The 21,921-nt window shown below is 43.5% G+C and overlaps 1 protein-coding gene across 1 annotated transcript in view; it reads right to left on the bottom strand.

The window, feature by feature from the left end:
- Positions 1-21,921, bottom strand: part of cpa6 (carboxypeptidase A6) — a 36,389-nt gene that overhangs the window by 8,545 nt on the left and 5,923 nt on the right. Inside the window, exons 2-3 of the mRNA XM_052114194.1 lie at positions 20,528-20,603; positions 3,828-3,952 (exon numbers count right to left, since the gene is read on the bottom strand). Coding sequence (XP_051970154.1) covers positions 3,828-3,952; positions 20,528-20,603 — 201 coding nt within the window. The remainder of the gene's footprint in view (positions 1-3,827; positions 3,953-20,527; positions 20,604-21,921) is intronic.

Raw genomic sequence — 21,921 nt, 5'->3', positions numbered from 1 at the left:
TGACAACCAGAAATTTTCCAAATACGTTACGTCGATTTTGAACAACATAACTATTGTTTTATAATCTGAAACCTAACAAATATTTTTGAGATATAGAAAAGTAAGTTATATATATATATATATATATATATATATATATATATATATATATATATATATACATGGTTGTTTAAGAAATGAGAAGCTACACACTGCATCAAAAAGGGTTAAAAGAATTGTTGCCAGCTGAAACATATTAATCACAGCAATAACGATCCAATCATATGCTCTTAAGTATCTGCTTATTTAAATCCAACATTGAGTTACAAGACATGAACACAGCAAAGACATAACAGAGAAAACAGAATTAAACCCTATTTTTGTTAGTTTTGGCCAAGGATACAGAGGACAGAATGAGAATGCCAAAAGTTTTCAATCCGACCTGTCACGACCAAAGCAAAAATAGATAAAGAATTTAAACAAGTGTAAACCAAACAATAAGCACATGCATTTATTTCACAAACCATCCCATTACCCAGAATCCTCCCTTCAAACATTTCTGCCCATAAATATGCTCAAATACATCAGTATGCCAGCTCTGTAAAAATCACCATGAGCAGGAGAGGAGAGATAAAGGGAGGGTAAGAAAATGCCTCCTTGGGGAAAAGGATGACAATGAAAGTGTTTCTGGCTGCTGTGAGTGAGATAAACTTAATTGTTGCTGGTGATCTGGATGATTGATGGAGTGAGTGCTTGAAAGAGAACTTCCAATCATGCCTTCATTTTCTGGAAGGTTCCACACATGCAAATCAAAGCCATGGGGATCGAAAAAGCAGGCAATGTGACGCTCTGCCACTTTGCTAGTTTTAATACTTTTCATATCATAAATTGGTGAGATTTGATACACCCTGATCCTTAACTGTACTAGGAAGAAAATATGTCAAAGAATTCAAAATCCTCGGGCTCTGGAGACATTAAAATACACTTACATGCTCAAGCTGATGACCCCCCCCCCCCCCACACACCCCCCTCCCGGACAGTGAAGTGAAAGAGATTCAGCGACCATTGTTGAATGTATCGGCAATGCTGAAGAAGCTTGTTGCTGACTTGGAGGATCTTGCTGTAATACGTCGATCAATCACTGCCATGAAAATGATATTCACTGATATGGTTAAGTAAAAGAGGTCAAGAAACATTTTGATTATCTGGAGACATCAGAGAGGGAATTAGCTGCCAATCTGTTAGCGACCAAATTTGGAGCACCTCTGGGAAAAGTTGGAAGACTTAGAGCCGGCAAAATAAAGTTTCTGGATGGGGTCTTTCCGAGTCTGCTCGACATAACAGGCCATAAGCTGGAAATCGAGCAAGCTCACCGGGTACCAGCTCGGAGATCCGTGGAGGGAGACAGGCCCCGATAAATTCTGGCCAAATTTCTGAAGTCATCCAACAAAGATCTCGTGTTATGCAAGGTGACGAATAAAGGAAGGCTTTCTTGGAAGAACCACAGCATTTTCTTTTTCCAGACTTTGCAAATTCAACAAGAGAGACACATGATCAATTCAAGGAATGCAAGAAAGTCTTACATCAACGGAAGTTCGCTTTTGCACTGATGTTCCCGGCAAAATTGAGAATAGATGCTAAGGATGGTCATAAAACATTTACATCCCCACAACAAGCATTATCCTTCATGCCTTCATAAAGTCAATGGAGCAAGTCATTTGGTGATTCTCATGTAGCAGCCGAGTGGGCCTGAGTCACTAAACATTCACTTGACCGTCCGAGAAAGCCGAGTGCCTTTTTTGTTTCTTTATGTGGTGGGTCCGCCTAGCAGCTGGAGTTGATTAGTGTAGCGGCACTCCTTTGGGACAGTGCTGTGGATGAATCTGCACATTCTTTGTGCTTACGCCTCCTATTGGTTGGAGTTTGTTTTGTGGAGTATTTGTTGCAGGACATTGGAGTGATGGGTTATGTATACATATACTGGGTCTCACCGTAGGATTACACGGACTGTTTGAGTTTAGAGGGCTGTCGTGCTGCGTGGGGTTAATGAGCATGTTTTTCTTTTTTCTATTTGTTTGGTTCGAGGGGGAGGCTCAGGGTTTGATTGTTGCACTAATGTGGAATTTGGTCTTTATAATTGTATTTTTTGAAACAAGCTTCTAATCAAGCCTCCTGAGAGGGATAAAGGTCGACTGCAGAGGATCGTGCAGGAGAGAGAGATAGTTTACGGACCGTCATGTCCGTCATGTGTGTTTGTGTCCTTGTTTTAAGTTTCTCATTAAAATATTATTTATATCATCGAGCCGGTTCTCGCCTCCTCCTTTCCATTGATCCCTTTACAACAATATATTTGTTCTAATATAAAATTAAAAAGTCAAATGTTAGTATGAGTGGATTGACTCCATGTGGAATGTGAATGGGTTGGGGCACCCCATAAAAAAAGAAAGGTTATTTCTCTTCTTAAACGTAAGAAATATGATATAGTGTTTCTTTAAGAAATGCATTTTTCCCTGCAGGAAGTTTGGGAAGATATGGGGTGGACATGTTTTCTTTAGTGCTGGCTCAAGTAAGAGCAGGGAAGTCATTACACTGATAAGTAAACATCTACAATTCAAATGTCTCAAACAGATTAAAGATAAATTACGAAGAGTCATTGTTGTTTTAGCAGAAATTCAGGGGCAAAGTCTGATTTTGGCTAATATTTACACACCTAAAGCTGATGATGAGGGCTTTTTTATAGATCTTGACGGGATGTTGCAAGCCGTTGGCATCCCTCATGATATAATTATATATAGATTATCTTTTTAAGATTTTGGAAATATACAGGTTCGGGAATACTTTTATTTGATGGATTATATTACTTTATATACAGTACACCAGGTAGCATGGTACAAACAAATGGATTAATTTCAGATTATTTTACTCTGGATGGGGCACCAGGCAGGGTTGCCCTCTTTCCCCATTATTGTTCTGTCTTGCCCTGGAACCATTAGCAGCCACGATAAGAAGGGAAGATGATTTTACAGGGGTGGTGGCGGGAGGTGTGGCGCATAAGCTTTTGCTTTACGGAGATTATATTTTATTATTCTTCTCTGACCCCATTAGAGGTATGCCTTGCCTCCATAGAATTATTAATTCCTTTTCTAAGTTCAATTGGTCTAAATCTGAAGCTTTGGCTCTGACAGTATACTGCCCAGTAACAGCTTTCCAGCCGGGCACCTTCCAGTGGACCAAACAGAGCATTAAGTATTTGTCTGAGTTTAAAGGAAAGGTTAATGTTATTCAAATGAATTGTATTCCAAATTTTAACTACCTGCTAAAATCTCTCTCTGTAGATATACCCCTCTCTAATTTGATAGTATAGCGAAGTCCTTCATTTAGAATGGTAAGCGTTCTAAATAACATTTTAATAAGTTACATAGGCCCAAGATTTTTTTGTATTATTATGCATTCGGTCTCAGACATTTCTCTCATTGGTCACTTCCACCTGAGAGAGCCCCTCCTGGTTTTGTATTGAACAGGAGGTTCTTGCCCCTATTTCGCTACTGCAAAGCCTTTCTATCATACTAATCGGAGAAGTTAAATTACACCCCGTTATCTCACATTTGCACTCAGTACGGACAAAAGTGGGGGTTAAATGTTAAATATTGATTCAATGTATATATGTTGTGATATTTCTTTGTTATATGTCTTTGAATCAGTAAACAAATGTAATAAAAAAAAGCCATGGGGATCTGAGTGGATTTCTCAGTTGCTTGTCGCACAGAAACAGTTATTTGTCCCACAGGACAATGAAAGTAGAGAATTATGTACTAACTATAGTCCTAAAGGAGAAGGAGGACACTTACTCATAGTGGATATGTGCCTGGTGAAGATGTCTTCTCAGCCACTGTGTTTTGTTCTGGCCCACATGAATGTCTACTGAGCTGTTCTCTCGAATCAGAGATGCACCATTGGGCTGCCAAAGGTCCACCTGCAGAACATCACATTGCCTTTCAGTTTATTAAATTAACTTCCAAACATAAGTTTGGGAGGACCTTCCTTCATCCCGACATCACAACCACCAAAACAAAATCGTCACAGTTACTGTTGTAACCTCCCTTTCCTGAGGGAGGGAACGAGATGTTGTGTTGAATGAAGTGACACAAGGGGTCTTCCTTGGGAGCCTCGCATACCTCTGAACTTGAGAAATGCAATGAGTAATTGGCAGACAGAATTGGCATGTCCTGCCCCCGGACATACGGGTATAAAGGGAAGCGGGTGTGTGTCTGTCAGTCAGGTTTTTGCCCTGAGGAGCTGAGAATAAGGTACGGACGTTTACAGTGGTAGGTCCAGTGTCGTGGCAGAAGGGACACAACGTCTCGTTCCCTCCCTCAGGGCACATAGGTTACAACAGTAATCGTGACGTACCCTTCTGTCACTCACTTGAAGTTGTGTCTCTTGCAAAGAGTGTGTAGCGGCTGGGGCTATCTTAACGCTACGAAATGTGCCAGGGTAAAAGACCCTGTGGAGGCCACATCCCTAGAGGGATGTGACATGTGGCAAATAAACCACGTGGGTTGTGAAGCCGCTGGTGGGAGCTGTGCGGTGGTAGGTCCTGCCTGATGAGGGAGGAGCTCTACGGCGACCGGGGGCAGTGGGACAGCCCAAGGGAGACACAGGTCCGCCGACAGGGGGACCATACAGCGGAAAATACATAACAGGGAGTTGCCTGAAGAGGGAATTAAGCCTGTGGCGCCCTACCCCAGTACAAAGCACCTGTGGCTCGTAGTGAGTCTGGTCGAAAAATTGCTACGCTGAATTCGCAGGCCAGAAGGCTAGGGAGGAAGAACATGCAGGAAGCGATGCTTAGTGCCTAACCTGGGAGAGAAGGCGCACTGGATCAACTTGGTGAAGGGTGCTGGGTGCAAGCGGAACACCCGGTTGGTTGTTCCGCATTACCGAGTTCTACCGGCTCGGACCTGACAAAACACGGGACGAGACCGACTCAACCCTGAGATTGTAAAATCTCGCAAAGGTCTTGGGTGTAGCCCACAAAAAGATATCAAAACATTGTTTTGGCCAACAAAAATGTATACATTTATGAGCCAAGGTACCAGTCGTCGAGCCATGAAGGCTGTGGGGAGGACGGAGGGTTCCAGTCCAAGCCCACTCTCACAGCAGCCCAGGCAAGCATGTCGGCCATCTGCGTGTCAGCCTCAGACTGGACGGGCTGGCCCGAAGGCGGGCCAAAACTGTCTGCCTTTATACCCGTTTATCCGGGGGCGGGACATGAAAATTCTGTCTGCCAATTACTCATTGGCCTTTTCTCAAGTTCAGAGGTACGTGAGGCTTCCAAGGAAGACCCCTTGTGTCACTTCATTCGACACAACATCGAGTGAGTGACAAGAAGGGGACTTACACCTTTCTTTAAATTATAGTCTTTTCAGCTAAACTGAAAAAGTACAAAAATTATGAGAAACAAATAAATTCTTGAAACAACACAAAATGCAAAAGGTAATACAAAAAGATATCAAAACATTGTTTTGGACAACAAAAATGTATACATTTATGACATTTAAAACACGTGAAAACAAGCCTTGACCTGTCATGAAAAATATCTTTGTCCTAAGAAAACATTTAAACTTTTGGTAAAATATAAAACCTTTCAGTCTGATACAGAGCTTCAAGGAGCCAACATGATCACAGCATTTGACCGAAATAACCTGTGTTTCTGTGAGTGTATCCACTAAACCACCTCAGATTGCCAACTTGTGCTAGAGCCTTTGTAGTAACCCAGATATCACTTCCTGAAACATAATCTCAGATTTGCATCATCAGCATCCTCTGTACGTCTGCCAAACCACTACGCTGTTGAATTTGGCTACAACAACTGGCCTATTTAGTGCAAAACAAAGAGTAGAGTTATTCATGCTGCCCATTTCTGCACCAGCACAGTTGTTTACAAAGAATAGGATTTCAGGGCTTTAGTAACAGGACCTTTAAACTGTGCACCATAATAATAGTTTTGAATTATACTCCCCAAATATGCAATCGCTTCTGACTGGCTACTGGCATATTGGCAGTAGGTTTAAAGGGATATTAGGCATATTAGGTTTGGTTTGAAGGAATAATTCACCCCAAAATGTTCACCATGGAAGAAAAGAAGGTCACATGGGTTTGGAACAACATGAGGGCTGGTAGGGTTGGGCGATATAGTTGCAAAAAATATTTTTCTATATTTTTCAGCTTATTAAAGATTGATATATATATATATATATATATATATATATATATATATATATATATATATATATATATATATATATATATAATAAGTATGTATTTGTTCTAAAATTTATTAAAAGTGTGTTGTTATTCTTTTAATAAAACAAACCATAATTTCAACCAAAAAGCCGTTGTAGTTAAGTATACTAAAATGTTTAATGCATGTAATAAAATCGTCTAGGTTACGTATGTAACCTCCGTTCCCTGATGGAGGGAACGAGACGTTGTGTCAGAGAAGCGACACTAGGGGGTCTCTCTTGAGCGCCGATATTCACCTCTGGACTATGAAAAAAGGCCAATCAGAGTTGGCAACCAGTATTTGCATGTCCGCCCCGGACATACGGGTATTTAAGCGGCGCAAATCACGGGAGTTCATTCAGGATTTTGCTGAGGAGCGGAAATGGTCCGGCCACAACAGTGGCTCGGCTCAGCGAAGTGGCAGGGGAGACACAGCGTCTCGTTCCCTCCATCAGGGGAACGGAGGTTACATACGTAACCTAGACGTTCCCCTTCTGTCGCTCTCTCCACGTTGTGTCAGAGAAGCGACACTAGGGGTCCACTTATAAAAGTGCCATGCGCTGAGCCGTGTACGTGAACTGCTGATACAGGAGCGAGCAGGTATTCTTACGTGCAGGGCGACCAACTGTATCAAGCTGCACGTACCCTTCCCCAATGCCCCATTTAAGCCATCAGGATTCCTTATCGTTACCCTGGAGGGAACAAGGTGCTGGCCGCCAACCTGGGAGCGGGCCAAGCCTGGCGGGCCTCTTTTCTCTCTATGTTTATCGCATAGAGCAACTAAGGCAGGGGCCCTTACGCGTTGAGGGAAGAGGGTCTTAGCCCTTATTCAGGGCGGAGAAGACCCTCGCGGAGGCCACGCCTACCGAGAGGGAGGCAAGTTTAAGTGGCAAAACCATCAGAGGCCTGCTTAGGGCCTATGTGGAAAAGTCGAGTCGTGGTGGTGGATCCAGCCTCATGAGGGGGAACATACAGCATGGCAGCCGAGGCAGCCATGACTGCCTAAGGGAAACACGGAGTCAGCTCGCCAGAGGGACAGAACCGTGGTGTTACACACAGGGGAGTCGAAGGAGGCCTTACCTGTGGAGCACCTATACCAGTACAGGGTAGCTTGCGGTACCCGCAGTGGTTTGGGTCAGCGAGTTCCTCCGCTGAACTGCGACCCACGAGGGCTAGGGAGGAATCGACCAGTGTCCCAAACCTGAGGTCTCCTGGGAATGAAGGCACTGTTTCCCCTGGTTAGGGGAAGGGCTAGGTGCAAGCGATTCACCCGGTCAGATCGTGGGCATGCCACCGAGTTCTCACGGGTCGGTACCTGAGAAACACGGGACGATACTGACTCAACTCGGAGATTGTAGAATCTCGCAAAAGTGTTAGGTGTTGCCCAGCCCGCTGCTCTACAAATGTCTGCTAGGGCAGTGCCCCTAGCCAGTGCCCATGAGGACGCAACACTCCTGGTGGTGTGAGCTCGGACCCGCAAGGGGGGGGGCACGGCCTGGGTGTGATAAGCCAGGGAAATGGCGTCGACAACCCAGTGGGCGAGTCTCTGCTTGGAGACAGCTTTCCCTTTCTGCTGTCCCCAAAGCAGACGAAGAGCTGCTCAGAGCGTCTGGTGCTCTGTGTGCGGTCCAGATAAATACGTAAAGTACGTAGGAACCTTGGGCACATAGCCCGGTCGCGGTCTTAGGATCACGAAAGTATCTGCCGGACTGAACTCCAGGCAAGCGTCACTAACAGAGAACGCATGCAGGTCCCCGACCCTCTTGATGGAAGCGAGCGCGATCAGCAGGGCAGTCTTGAGAGAGAGGGCCCTGAGTCCAGCTGAGTCAAGCGGCTCAAAGGGGGGTCTCTGGAGTCCCGTAAGGACGACCGAGAGATCCCAGGAGGGGAACAGGTTAGGCCGGGAGGGAGTTATCCTCAGGGCACCTTTTAGGAACCTGACGATTAAGTCGTGCTTACCAAGAGACTTGCCGTCTATTGTGTCGTGGTGGGCCGCGATAGCGGCGACATACACCTTGAGGGTGGAGGGGGACAGCCTCCTCTCCAGCCTCTCCTTTTTATAATTGAAGTCTTTATTTATTTTTTACATTTTTAACAGAACAAAACAAACTCAAAATAAAATAAAAATAAAAATACAAAATAAAATAATAACAAGACAGCTTCCAAACATAATTAATTCCCATTTGCATTTTGGGCTCAGTCTCACTAACCACTACAGACAGAAACAAAAAGGATACATTAAAATCAAATTATAAAGTGTCTATACAAGTCATATCACTAAAATAACAGACTTAACAAAAGAGAAGCGTACACTAAAAAAAAAAAACAAATAACAAAATCCATCAATCTCAGTCAAAAACCCGTCCCCAAGATTTGTCAAAGCCCTCCCTATCATCATTAATCCTGGCCAATAATTTTTCATATGACACAGTTTTCAACATATTTTCTTTCCACCTGTTAAACTCTGGAGGAAATGGATCCTTCCACACACTCAGAATCACTCGGGCAGCTGTAATCACCCCCACCTTTATAACCACAAAATCATATTTCAAAACTCCCGGTAACACAGACTGATCCCCTAATAAGCACAATCTTGGTGACATGGGTATTGTCAGGCCAATCCACCTTCCTATACTGTCCAGTACTCTTTGCCAAAAGGGGTAAACTGTCCCACATTCCCAAATAGCATGCAGAAATGTCCCTGGCTCTGAGCTGCATTTCCAGCATATATTATTGGGCATAATTCCCATTCTATGAAGTTTAGAAGGAGTAAAGTACCACCTATGTATTAATTTGTACTGAATAAATTTACCTCTGGCCTCTCTTATATATTTATTGGAGTGTGACAGAACTTTGCACCACTCTTCTTTACCAATGACACAACTCAGATCTCTCTGCCAGATGATCCTCAAATTTTCACATATCTCTTTTTTTAAATTGTTAAATAATTTGTAGAAAACGGCTGCTCTATGTGCTGAACCAGATAATTCTAAAAACTCCACCACTGCATTTGTGCTTTGGGTAAATTTTCCTTTGGTAATACAATCCCTTATTTGTAAATATTTCCAAAAATTAGTTTTCCTAATCAGACCATATTTTTGGGTTATTTCAGCAAAGGACATAAACACTCCCTCTGAATAAAGATCACTTATCCTGTGTATGCCTTTGGCCAGCCATTCATTCCAATATACAGTTTTTTTTCCAATCTGTGTGGCAGAGTTGTTCCATTACGAGGCATACGGTTGTCTTAAATGAGATGCTCCACACATCTTGTGTACCTCTACCCAGACAGCTTTAGAATACATGAGTACCGGGTTATGATGAAAGTCCTGTCCATTATTAGCTGATCCCTGTGAGAGAACATCCAAGGGTGTAAAAGGACTCACTAGTTCCTGTTCGATCTTGATCCAGCTCAGTTCAGAGTCCAACCCTGTCCAGTGTTTGACCAGTCTTGACATTTCAAATGCTAAATTATACAGTTTCACATTTGGAAGAGCCATTCCCCCAATGTCTCTAGAGGCCCACATTTTCTTTATATTAACTCTTGGCTTCTTCTTGTTCCATAGGAAATCTTTAATTATCTTCTCAAATTGACTAAATATATGTAAAGGAATTCTTACGGGTAACATCATGGAAACATAATTGAACTGTGGGGCCACCACCATTTTAATCACATTAATTTTACCCCATAATGTAAGATTCAATTTTCCCCATTTATCCAGATTTGTTTTTATTTTTAGGAGGAGAGGTTCCATATTTGAAAGCATAATATCCTCTTAGTTTGGGTTTAATAATATTCCTAAATACTTCATACCTGAAGGTAGACACTTGAATTGAATTTAGTAATGTATCTAGAATGGCATGGTGCTGAGAGCGGCCATGGCATGGTGCGAATCGCTAGAGCTAGTGGCTCCAGAAATATCGTGAAGAGCAGTGGGGACAAAGAACACCCTTGACGGGTCCCGCGTGAGATATTAAAAAAGTCTGACACCAATCCATTTGTCAACACTGCTACCCTCGGACTGGAATATATAGTTTTCACCCAGTTACAAAATCCAGGCCCGATCCCGAACCTTGAAAGGGTTGCCATCAGAAAGCCCCATTCTACCCGATCAAAGGCCTTCTCCGCATCAAGCGAGAAGGCCGCCACCGGGTCTAGACTAGATTTAATTTTGTGTATAAGACGAATAAGTCTTCTCATGTTATCACCCGAACGCCTATTCTTAATAAAACCAACTTGATCACCATTGATAATATCTGGCAATATCTTATCCAAGCGGAAGGCTAAAACCTTTGTCAAAATCTTACAATCAACTCCTAAAAGGCTTACTGGTTGGTAATTCGCTGGATCTGATATATCCCTATCCTTTTTAGGAATAAGGGAGATTAATGCATCATTGGTAAGGAGCCTATTTCTAGTGCCTCAAGATATACTTTATGCAAGACTGGAGCCAGGATATCAATATATTTCTTATAATATTCAATCGGGAAGCCATCCAATCCTGGCGACTTCCCATTTTTCATTGTTGAGATAGCAGTTCTGACCTCTTCTTCTGTTATAGGTGCATCCAGCCTTGTTTTTTGTTCACCAGAAAGATTTGGTAATTGTAGACCTGAAAAAAATGTCTCCACCTCCTCCTCATTAAGCGCCCCAGCCGAAGTATATAAATCCTGATAAAATGATTTCAAAATTGAGTTTATTTCTTTTGATGAGGTTACCACTTGGTTATCTTTTTTAATCACTGATATATTGTTTAGATTATCTTGCTGCTTCAGTTGTCTTGCTAATAATCTACCATTATTTTCACCACCTTCATAAAATTTAGTTCTAAGCCTAAATAAGGCATATTCAGCCTTTTTATTATAAACATCATTTAACTCATATTTTAATTTACAAATAGTCTGGTATTTATCCTTTGAATATTGTCTCGCCAAATCCTTCTCCAGTTCACGTATTTCTTTATCCAAAGTTTTTTCTCTTTCTAAATTACTTTTTTTAACTTTTGTTGCATGTGCAATTATCTTTCCTCTTATATATGCTTTGCCCGCTTCCCAAACTGTGGCTACTTTTTCTGTGGAACCCATATTGATTTCGAAAAAAAATTTAAGATCCTTTGTTAACTCTTCACTAAACACTTTATTTTGCAACAACATACTATTGAGCCTCCAGCGACCCCTCTTTGTTTTATCCGTGTTCAAATCGATTTGCAACTCTACTGTAGCATGATCACTAATGGCAATGGTACCAATCTCACAACCTACAACTGAATCTACCAACGACTTTGATATTAAGACGAAATCTATCCTTGAATATGTTTTATGACAATTAGAATAAAATGTATAATCCCTTGTACTAGGATTAACTAACCTCCAAATATCCACTAGACTAAGGTCCTCCGTCAGCAAATGAATAGCCTCTCTGTCCCTAGGTGAAGACCTACCCCTGGGTTTGCTCTTGTCAATTATCCCATCCATCACCTGATTGAAATCTCCGGCCAATATTACCTGCCCCTCACTATCACCTATTATCTTGTTAATTCCATGAAAAAAATCTGGCTCCTCTTTATTAGGTGCATAAATATTACACAAAATTATTCGAACCCCATTAATTAACGCCTCCAAACATATAATGCACCATTCCTTATCATTATCTTTTTTCTGCATCACAAAGCTTAAATTTTTATTAATAAGGATCAAAACACCATTTTGTTTGCTTGAATATGAACTATGAAAGATGGTGCCCACCCAATCCCTCTTAAACTTTTTTGCCTCTTCCTCTCCTACGATGTGAGATTCCTGGATAAATGCTATATCTGTATTTTTAGATTTTAAGTATGTGAGCACCTTCCTCCTTTTAACTGGGTTCCCACATCCCTTTATATTCCATGATATTATTTTAATATACTTATTCATCTAAAAATAAAAATAAAATAAAAATGCACTTTACAATCCTGGCAAAGATCAAAAACTTTACACAACTCAAATATATAAACACATCTGGCCCATTCAAACTAGCTGTCTTAGAAAAATCACACATGAACAAAATGAACACCCTTCTTTGCATAGCAACCCAGAACAACGTTGCTAAGCGACCCCCACCACCCCTTCCTCCCATCCTACCCATCCCAAACTAACTATAGCTTGAGTCACTAAACTTTACTTGGTCCGTAAGACACATTAGATGTCCGACGGCAGCACAACCCCTGCAGCCCCGTTATACCCATTGTTTGTTACCTTATAGTTTTCAGTTGACATACACTACTCCAATATGTTACATTAAGTCCCGCACTCCTCTAAGTCGACTCCTGCAGAAATTTCTCAGCCTTCTTTCCATCTTTGAACGTTTTCTTTTGTCCGTTCCACATACAAATAAGTGTTGTAGGATAAACCAGCCTATGCTTCACTTGTAGCTCCCGGGTTGAACGCTTTCTCTTCTCCGCCAACTCCCTCGTAACATCATCAAAAAAGGAAAGCTTAGCGCCTTCCCAGTCGATCCCCCTTTTCTCTCTGGCCACTCGTAGTAGCTTCTCCCTGGCAGATGAACGTAGAAATCGAACAAGTATCGCCATGGGAGGTTCCTTAGGGGCCGGCATTGGTACGGGGGAACGATGTGCACGTTCAATTTCAAATTCACTTCCCGAAAGCCCAAATGCTTTATCCAGCATCCCCGTCACATATTGATCCATTTTTCCAGGTTCCTCCACGCCTTCTTTAAGTCTGATAATCCGTACATTATTTCTCCTGCTGTGGTTTTCCAGGTCCTCCACACGTGACCACAAAACCTCCAGCCTCTCCTCGCATTTGTCCACTTTTGCCTCAGTAAGCACATTAGCATCTGATATATGCTGTTCCGCCTCTCCCAGCCTCATTTTTATATCTTCCACTAAGTCTTTTAGTTCTTTAGTTGTGTCTTTAATAGTGGTGACATCCTTTGCCACCACCTGAAGAGTAGAATTCATCTTCTTTATTTCTTCAAAAACGTCCCTTTTACTGTCGCTCCCCGTGCTCTCCTCCGCTGCCGTTGGGGGGACGTCATCAATCACAGGTGTGCTTTCAGACAACTCCGGCTCCGGGGTCAGGGCCGAGAGCGGAGCCTGGGCGAGGCTAATGCTAGCTTGCTTCTTCCTCGTGGTAGCTCCCTTGAAAAAGTTCGCTTTGTTATTACTTGCCATTTTCCCGAAGTCTGCAATCGTGGAAAAACCTCAAAGTCGACAAAGGGTGTCAAAATTCTGACCACAATATAAGTGTATGTCTCCAGTTTCAGGACATTAATCAACGGGCTCTCGGAGCTCCTCTAGTGTGCAGCCATCTTCCTCGGTGGTCCCACGTGACCGTCCCTCTCCAGCCTCTCCTGAAGAAACACGAGCACTGACCTAACTGCGCACTTCTGCGGGTCTTCGGCTCGGGAAGAACACCAGTCCGCGAACAGACGCCACTTTAGAGCGTAGAGATGCCTGGTAGAGGGGTCTCTGGCTTGATTGATTGTATCTATGACGGTTGGTGGTAGGCCGGCTAGATCTTCCACATCCCATCCAAGGACCAGACGTGGAGGTTCCAGAGGTCTGGGTGCGGGTGCCAGAGCGTGCCCCGTCCCTGAGAAAGAAGGTCCTTCCTCAGCGGAATTCGCCAGGGAGGGGCTGTCGTGAGGAGTGTGCAGTCCGAAAACCAAGTCTGGGTAGGCCAGTAAGGGGCTACCAGAATGAGTTGCATACGGCGCCCCAACCCAATTTGGAGGCGTCGGTTGTGACCAGAACGCGTCGGGACACCTGCTGCAAGGGTACTCCTGCCCTTAGGAAGCAGAGATCTGTCCAGGGTTTGAAGGTTTGGCGGCAGGCAGAGGTAACTTTTATGTTGTGCGTGCCGCGGCGCCATGCTCGTCTCGGGACTCGAGTCCGAGCCAGTGCTGAAGTGGTCTCATATGCATCAACCCCAGCGGTGCGGCCGCCACGGAGGATGCCATATGCCCCAGGAGCTGTTGGAAACGTTTTAGCGGGACCATGGCACCTGGCTTGAAGGAAGCGAGGCATTTCAGCACTGACTGAGCACGCTCGTTGGAGAGACGAGTCATTGGGACTGAGTCTAACTCCAGACCGAGAAAAGAGATGCTCTGGACCGGGGAGAGCTTGCTCTTTTCCCAGTTGACCTGAAACCCCAAACGGCTGAGGTGGCAGAGCACCTGGTCTCTGTGTGCGCATAGTAACTCTCGGGAGTGGGCCAGTATGAGCCAGTCGTCGAGGTAATTGAGTATGCGTATGCCGGCTTCTCGGAGCGGGGCAAGAGCTGCCTCTGCGACTTTCGTGAAGACGCGAGGGGACAGAGACAGGCCGAAGGGGAGGACTTTGTACTGATACGCCTGGCCGTTGAACGCGAACCTTAGGAAGGGGCGATGTCGAGGGCGAATTGAGACGTGGAAGTACGCGTCCTTCAGGTCTACCGCTGCAAACCAATCTAGACGCCGGATGCCAGATAGAATTTGTTTCTGAACCAGGAACCAGCAGGTCCAAGATCGGTCGTAAGCCGCCGCCTTTCTTGGGTACAATGAAGTAAGGGCTGTAGAAACCCTTCTTCGTTTCGGTTGGAGGGACAGGCTCTATCGCGTCCTTTAATAGAAGGGAGGTGATTTCTTCGCGCAGGGAGAGGGCATGTTGGCCGTGTACTGCGGAAAAATGTACGCCCACGAAGGGGGGCAGAGACCTGGCAAACTGAATTGCGTAACCGAGTCGAATGGTCCGGTGCAGCCAGCGTGACGGGTTGGGCAGTGAAAGCCACGCCTCTAAACTCCGTGCTAGGGGCACCAAGGGGACGGGTTTTTTGGACGTACCCGGCAGGGCTTCGCAGCGGTGCGGAACAGGTAACGTGGCGTCGGGAGGCAACGTGGAGTCCCGAGGCTCTGGTGCTGAGAATAAACTCAAAGCACTTACCTTGCTCCGCGCACCCGGCGGGGGGTGGGTTCGTGACTGAGGAGGAGGTCTGATGTTGGCGTCCTCTGGACTCGTCTGAACTGGCCGGCCGGGGAACAGTCGTGGCGCTGAAGGCGGGGACACCGTGTCCATGGAGCCGGGACTGTTGAGGCCTGAAAGCAGAGTGCCGTGAGAACGGCATTTGCGGGCCATGTGCCACAGAGACAAAGGAAATAGCTCTTTTATTGAGAATTTGGGTACCGCAGCCCGTGTTAGGGGGTGCGGCAAATGAAAAAACAAAGGATTCTCCTCCCGGCCCTCCACCGGGGGACGGAGCGGTCTTACCACCTCCGGAGCTAACGTCTTGGGCTCTGGGTGCGTTGTCTCAAGAGCGCCTGGGAGCCTTCCAGGTCTTCGAGGGGGTCCGTGAGACAGGGGGCGTGCGCTTCCCGCGGTTTGCTCGACGCTGGGGCTGAGAGCTGGGACCGGGTTGAGGCGGAGCAGGGGCTTGCCTTCTGGCCATGGGAGGACGCCCTCGGCGAGCAGACGGGGCATGGGCCGTGGCGTCAGGCTTGCGGCGAGGCATGATGTGAGAAATGGCCTCCGTATGCTTCTTCACCATGGAGAACTGCTGGGCAAAGTCCTCGACGGTGTCGCCGAAGAGGCCGAACTGGGAGACAGGGGCGTTGAGGAAGCGAGTCTTGTCGGCTTCACGCATCTCGACCATGTTAAGCCACAGTTGACGTTCCTGGACCACTAGCGTGGCCATCGCCTGCCCGAGCACTTGCGCTGTGACCTTCGTCGCTCTCAGGGCGAGTTTGGTCGCTGAGCGCAGTTCCTGCAGCGTGTCGGGATCAGGACCACCCCCGTGCATGTCGCGTAGTGCCTTGGCTTGGTGGACCTGCAGGAGAGCCATGGCATGCAGGGCGGAAGCGGCGCGTCCGGTGGCGCTGTAGGCCTTCGCTGTCAGCGAGGAGGTTGCTCTACAGGTCCGGGAAGGGAGTACGTGGCAACCTCGCCAGGTGGTAGGGGTACCGGGGCATAGATGGATCGCAACCGCCCTATCCACCTGGGGAATCGCCTCGTACCCATGGCGCGCTCCGCCGTCGAGGGTGGCGAGGGCGGACGAGCCTGTGGCGATGTGACGAGTGGAGAGGGGTGCTCTCCACGAAGACGTCTGCTCGTCATGCACTTCCGGGAAAAACGGGACCAGGGGGGGGGGGGGCGAGGCTGTGAGCGGCGCCCAGACCCCAGGAACCAGTCGTCCAGCCGTGATGGTTGTGGGGAAGATGGAGGTTTCCAATCCAAGCCCACGCTGTCGGCTGCCCGGGAAAGCATGTCAGTCATCTGTGCGTCAGTCTCAGCCTGGGCGTGCAGGCCCGAAAGCAGCAGCCCAGGTGAGTCCTCAGCATCAGATAACCCACCCTCCGATGCCGCGGCGAGCTCATCTGCTTCCATCGCAAGAGGGTCGGCAGACTGGCTGTGAGGCGAGTCACCGCTGCCTCGAGCACGGACGGGAATCAACGAGCGTGTCAGGGTGCGGGTGGTCCGAGGGGGCGTACCCGGCGGAGCTGCACCCGCTGCCATCCCCAAATCGCCTCCATCACCAGCCGCATCGTCCTCAATCCCGTGGGAAGAAGGACCGACATGGCGGTTGTAAGCAAGCCGCGACCGCAACGTTGTCATGGTCATGTTCTCGCAGTGAGAACATGAACCATCCACAAACGCAGCCTCGGTGTGATCGCTACCCAGACACACGAGACAGCACCTGTGGCCGTCGGAAGCGGAGAGCACTCTACCGCATCCAGAAACAACACAGGGGCGGAAGGGCATCTTTATAAAGACGCGTCCTTAAAAGGACGTTCAACGCCGCTGTGTTTTGCTCTTTTAGAGGAAATTACTCTTTTAAATAAAATCACTCGTGAAAAAACTCGTGAGAGTTTTTAAATCTGCACTGTCGATGCGCCCAGGGGCAGGAATGCACAGCTGTGCAAACAGGAGAAAGCCTCTGTTGTGCACCGTAGAATCCAACAGCATGCAGCAGAGGGATAACAGGAACTCGGTGTGTACACGCAGCAGTTGCAGACACGACCATCGGCTCAGAAGAAATTTTCTGAATGAACTCCCGTATTTGCGCCGCTTAAATACCCGTATGTCCGGGGGCGGGACATGCAAATACTGGTTGCCAACTCTCATTGGCCTTTTTTCATATTCCAGAGGTGAATATCGGCGCTCAAGAGAGACCCCTAGTGTCGCTTCTCTGACACAACGTGGAGAGAGCGACAGAAGGGGAACTAAAAATAACAGCAAAAAAAAAAAAGACTTTTTATACAGTTTTTCACTTTCAAAAATACAAGGAAGAACAATATGTAATCTTTTTATTTAGATGCACCAATAAAACAATACATTAATAAAAAACAATATTTACATACATATAGTTTTAAATAAAAAAATTTTTATGAATGAGCCCAATTGAATAATATTATAATACAATATAATACAAAATGGAATTACTATTGTAATTCTTCTTCTTCTTATTATTATTTTTATTATGAGAATTATATTTGCTTTATGCAACAGTAATATATTTTTGCCATATTTACTTCACCTGGAGCTTTTATTTTCGCAGACATCTGAGTGTGCTGTCGTTTTTTCCTTCATCTTCACCTGGAGCTTTTATTTTGGCTGAACACTAAAAGTACAGTGTGTATTTAACAGCTTGCCATGTTGCTCATTACAAATCTTGTGAAATGCTATCACCTCCATCTTTTCTGTAATACAGTGTCCTGTTCTGGGCTTTGTATAATAACTTTTTAGTTATTTAGTTATTTGGAGTTGAATGTGTGAACCTGCAGCACTTTTCTTTCATAATGCACACAAACTGCTCTGAGAACACTTAAAAGAGTATATCATGAGTCCTACTCTTGAACACAGAACAGCGTTTATTAATCACATACGAAAATACTGAGATTTTGATGCTATTTTGATGAATTGTAGTGGCCATATCAAAAACACACTACAATCATTGTGATATTTACTGTATAACTTAATTTTATATAACCAGCAAAACCATCGTGATAATATAGTGAAAATTTGATATATTTTATTAAATGATGACAGAATTTTTTGTTTGAGATGAACTATGCTTTACAGCAGGTTCAGTGTATTTTGACAAAATACTTTTCGCAGGCAACATATTTCATGTTACTTTATGCTTGTTGATGTTTTGCCAGGGAGGTTTCTTTAAATATTTTTCCCTGTATGCTGCCTTGATTAAAGGCTTTAGACAATAAACATGTCATCTATGTTTTGTTTTTCTTCTCATTGCTCACCTTGTGAAAAACCATTAAAAAAAAGAAGAGGAGTGTAAAAACAAATATCCTGACCTTATCACCAGTGGTGCTGGTGGTTTTCAGCTGTTGTGTTTATGTGTATTGTAGTGTTCAGTCCCACTTTAAAGGAATAGTTTACTGAAAAAGAACATTCTCTCATCATGTTTTCACCCTCACGCTATCCCAGATGTGTATGACTTTCTATCTTCTGCTGAAGATAAACCAAGATTTTTTAGAAGAATATTTCAGCTCTGTAGGTCTATACAATGAAAGTAATGGGTACCAAAACTTTGAAACTCCAAAAAGCATATAAAAGCAGCATAAATATATACTATAAATCTAATTATTTATAATTTATCATTTTCTTGAAATCAAGAAAGTCTCCTGGGCGATAATGATTTCAGAGAACACCTCCTAGCGCCATCTAGCACTCTGTGCATGGGTCAAGCACTAAATATGACTGTAAACTGTTTATAGAAATTAAATAATTAAATAATAATTGTATTTACTTTAGAACCCATGTGAGAAAGTGACTGTGGAAAAGAATTAAAAATTCCATAAGATGTTGGTTAATGGAGGAAAATAAACTTGAAAGAAACCAGGATCACTGTGGGGGCCAGTTCCCCTCTGGCTAACATCATGAATATATTGCCAATATTAGTTATTTGTGTGCAGTGCAAGTCACGGTTTTCAATTTTTAAATTAAGTAAGCGTTAAGGTCCATTGTTTAAAAAATTTATAATAATAATTAAAATTGAACTTTAAGATGAATGGCTAATATCTTTGAAGTCAATCCTGGATTAACTGCAGAAGTTCACATTGATGCATTGTCCTTTGTTAGTTGACTGATGAAGGCTTTTGTTGGCAATTAAATGATAGTCTAAAATATTTTGTACTGCAGAAGAAAGTAATTCACATCTGTGATGGCATGAGGTATATAAATGATGAGATAATTTTCATTTTTGGGTGAACTAGTCCTTTAAGCTACAGATGTATCTTATTTCAACCAAGACGAAATTTGGCCAAGTGGCACACTATCCTTGACTAAATTGAGATAGTAGTTTGCAGACTGAGAGTGCAGTCAGAGTTGAAACCCTTTGCTTAAATGACCATGTCTGTATATCTTGTTTTCAATTAGCTGTGGTTCATGTTTTTAAACATATATGCTTATCTTTACCACTTTCCTTTTTGTTAAACCTATGAACACAGGCAGGGCAGGTATGAAGTCAGTGTCTAGGAAAACAAAGCAGAAATATCTCAATAACTTTTTGAGTGTGTTAACACACCACTGGACATCTTACACAAGCAAATGACAGGAAATAGAGCCAGCTTTAGCCAAACCCCTTGCCAGGCAAGTGTGTCCTTCAACCCAGACAGGTCGCATTAATTAATATATGGAGATGTCCTGAGATAATTAATATCCTGAGATGTGATGGTCTCATTTAGTGTGAAAAAGTAAAGTAAAGTACATCAGTGTTCTCCTTGTACTCATCACAAATACAGAGGCATATTTCTGAAAAAACAAAAAGGTATTTGGGATGGTGCTGGAGAAGCTTCTGTAACTCTTGTCTGACCCTTCCTAAAGGAAGCTAAGTACATTCATGCATCATTGGTGTTCAGACTGACAAAATGCTTGTGCTCACAGATTGGAAAAAACAACGTAATGACAATCACTCAGACATTCAGGAAACTTAAGTACTGGTAGAAAACTAAAATAGTTTACCAGTCCTGATTTTGTAAGAAAATGTGTTACATTACATTTATACACTTGGCAGACACTTTAATCCAAAGCAATTTGCAGTACATTCAAAGTACATATTTTATCAGTTAGTGTTGTTGTTGTTGTTGATAGCACCATACAATTACACTAGACCCACATGATATACATTTCTGGGCCATTAGTTGGTTACTTACGTATTAACACAACTCATCTTTCATGAAAGTGACATCATGTTTGTTCATGCTTTGTATGGTTCTTTTCACATGATCAATGACATTGCGATATGAGTACTGTAGAAAGAAGAGACTCACCGTCTGGTTTTGGAAAAGCTGTTTGACTTCTTGAACCTCAGAGTTGCTCCTAGGAATTATTCTGAACACTTGATCGCTGCAGAAATAAAGGAATACCATTACTATAAATGTTAAAATACAATGCTCAATCAAAAAACAGGAACAAAACTGTTTTTCATTTTTAACAAAATAAAAGCTTCTATTAGCTATAAGAATATACAACCAATCATTTCTATTTTACAAACACTAGTATCTGAAAAAGGAGTGATGACTGAACCGTATGTACACCTTAAGATACAATGAAGTTCCAGATGTATCTTAAGTCTGTATGCATCTTGGGTTGGGTTTTAAAGATTTTACAAGGATATCCTCCTTTCTTGTTTTATCTAATCCTGAGGAATTCCTGCTACATGCTCCAGAGTAATACATTATTAAACAAACACTTAATCACCACTGAATCAACACATAAATAAACAGATCACGGACCAGCCAGGAAGTCATTAACAAGATTTGCAATATTACCTGCCCCTCTGCTCATACACTTACTGAGATGTTCAATGTTTCCCTGTCAGGCAGGCAAACTTACAGCAGTCAAAATAGTTGCAGTATGCCAATTCAAAGGAAGTATAATTTTATTTTACAGTTACAGTGCTGGAGATTAAAGCCCTACTATAGGGTCGATGATTCATTCAGCTTATCTAACAACAAATGACATAATTTGCCCTTTTCATCTGTCCTAAGTGTAAACGTTATGATGTGGGTACAAGAAGGAAACCATATATCAACATGAATGGTTGATGTGTTGTGGTTGCTAAGGAGATCTTGGTGGTTGCTAGGTGGTTGGCCCAAGTCAAAAGTGGCCAGGTGGAAATTGTACAACAGATGATGGCTTTCTTTTTATGCAGAACACAAACAGAGATGTATATTCAATTTAAGTGAAAGGGTACCTAAACTTTGAAGTATGAAGGTAACATAAAAGTAACCCATATGCTTCAATTTCTCCTCCATGCCCAGAAGTTGGCAATATGCACGAAGAAAGCAAATTTCCAAAAAGAAAAGAAAAAGAATGTGGAAGTGAAAGTGGAGATTTATAGTAAATAAGGACTTAATTATTTATCTGTTTCTCACCCACACCAATCATATCATTTCTGAAGATATGGATTTAACCACTGGAGTCATATGGATTACTTTTATACTTACTCTATGTGCTTTTTGGCACGTCATAGTTCTGGCCACCATTAACTTGCATTGTATGGACCTACAGAGCTGACACATACTTCTAAAATGTTTGTTTGTGTTCATCTGGGATGGCATGAGGGTAAGTATATTATTGATTTTTCATTTTTGGGTGAACTATCCCTTTAATAACCCCTCACCGCATTTCATCTGCTATCATTATTGATTAATGTCAGTGT

This window comes from Xyrauchen texanus, chromosome 41 (assembly GCF_025860055.1).
Source record: "Xyrauchen texanus isolate HMW12.3.18 chromosome 41, RBS_HiC_50CHRs, whole genome shotgun sequence".
Taxonomy (NCBI): domain Eukaryota; kingdom Metazoa; phylum Chordata; class Actinopteri; order Cypriniformes; family Catostomidae; genus Xyrauchen; species Xyrauchen texanus.
The sequence above is the reverse complement of the archived record's forward strand: the minus strand, read 5'-3'. Positions and strand labels throughout refer to the sequence as shown.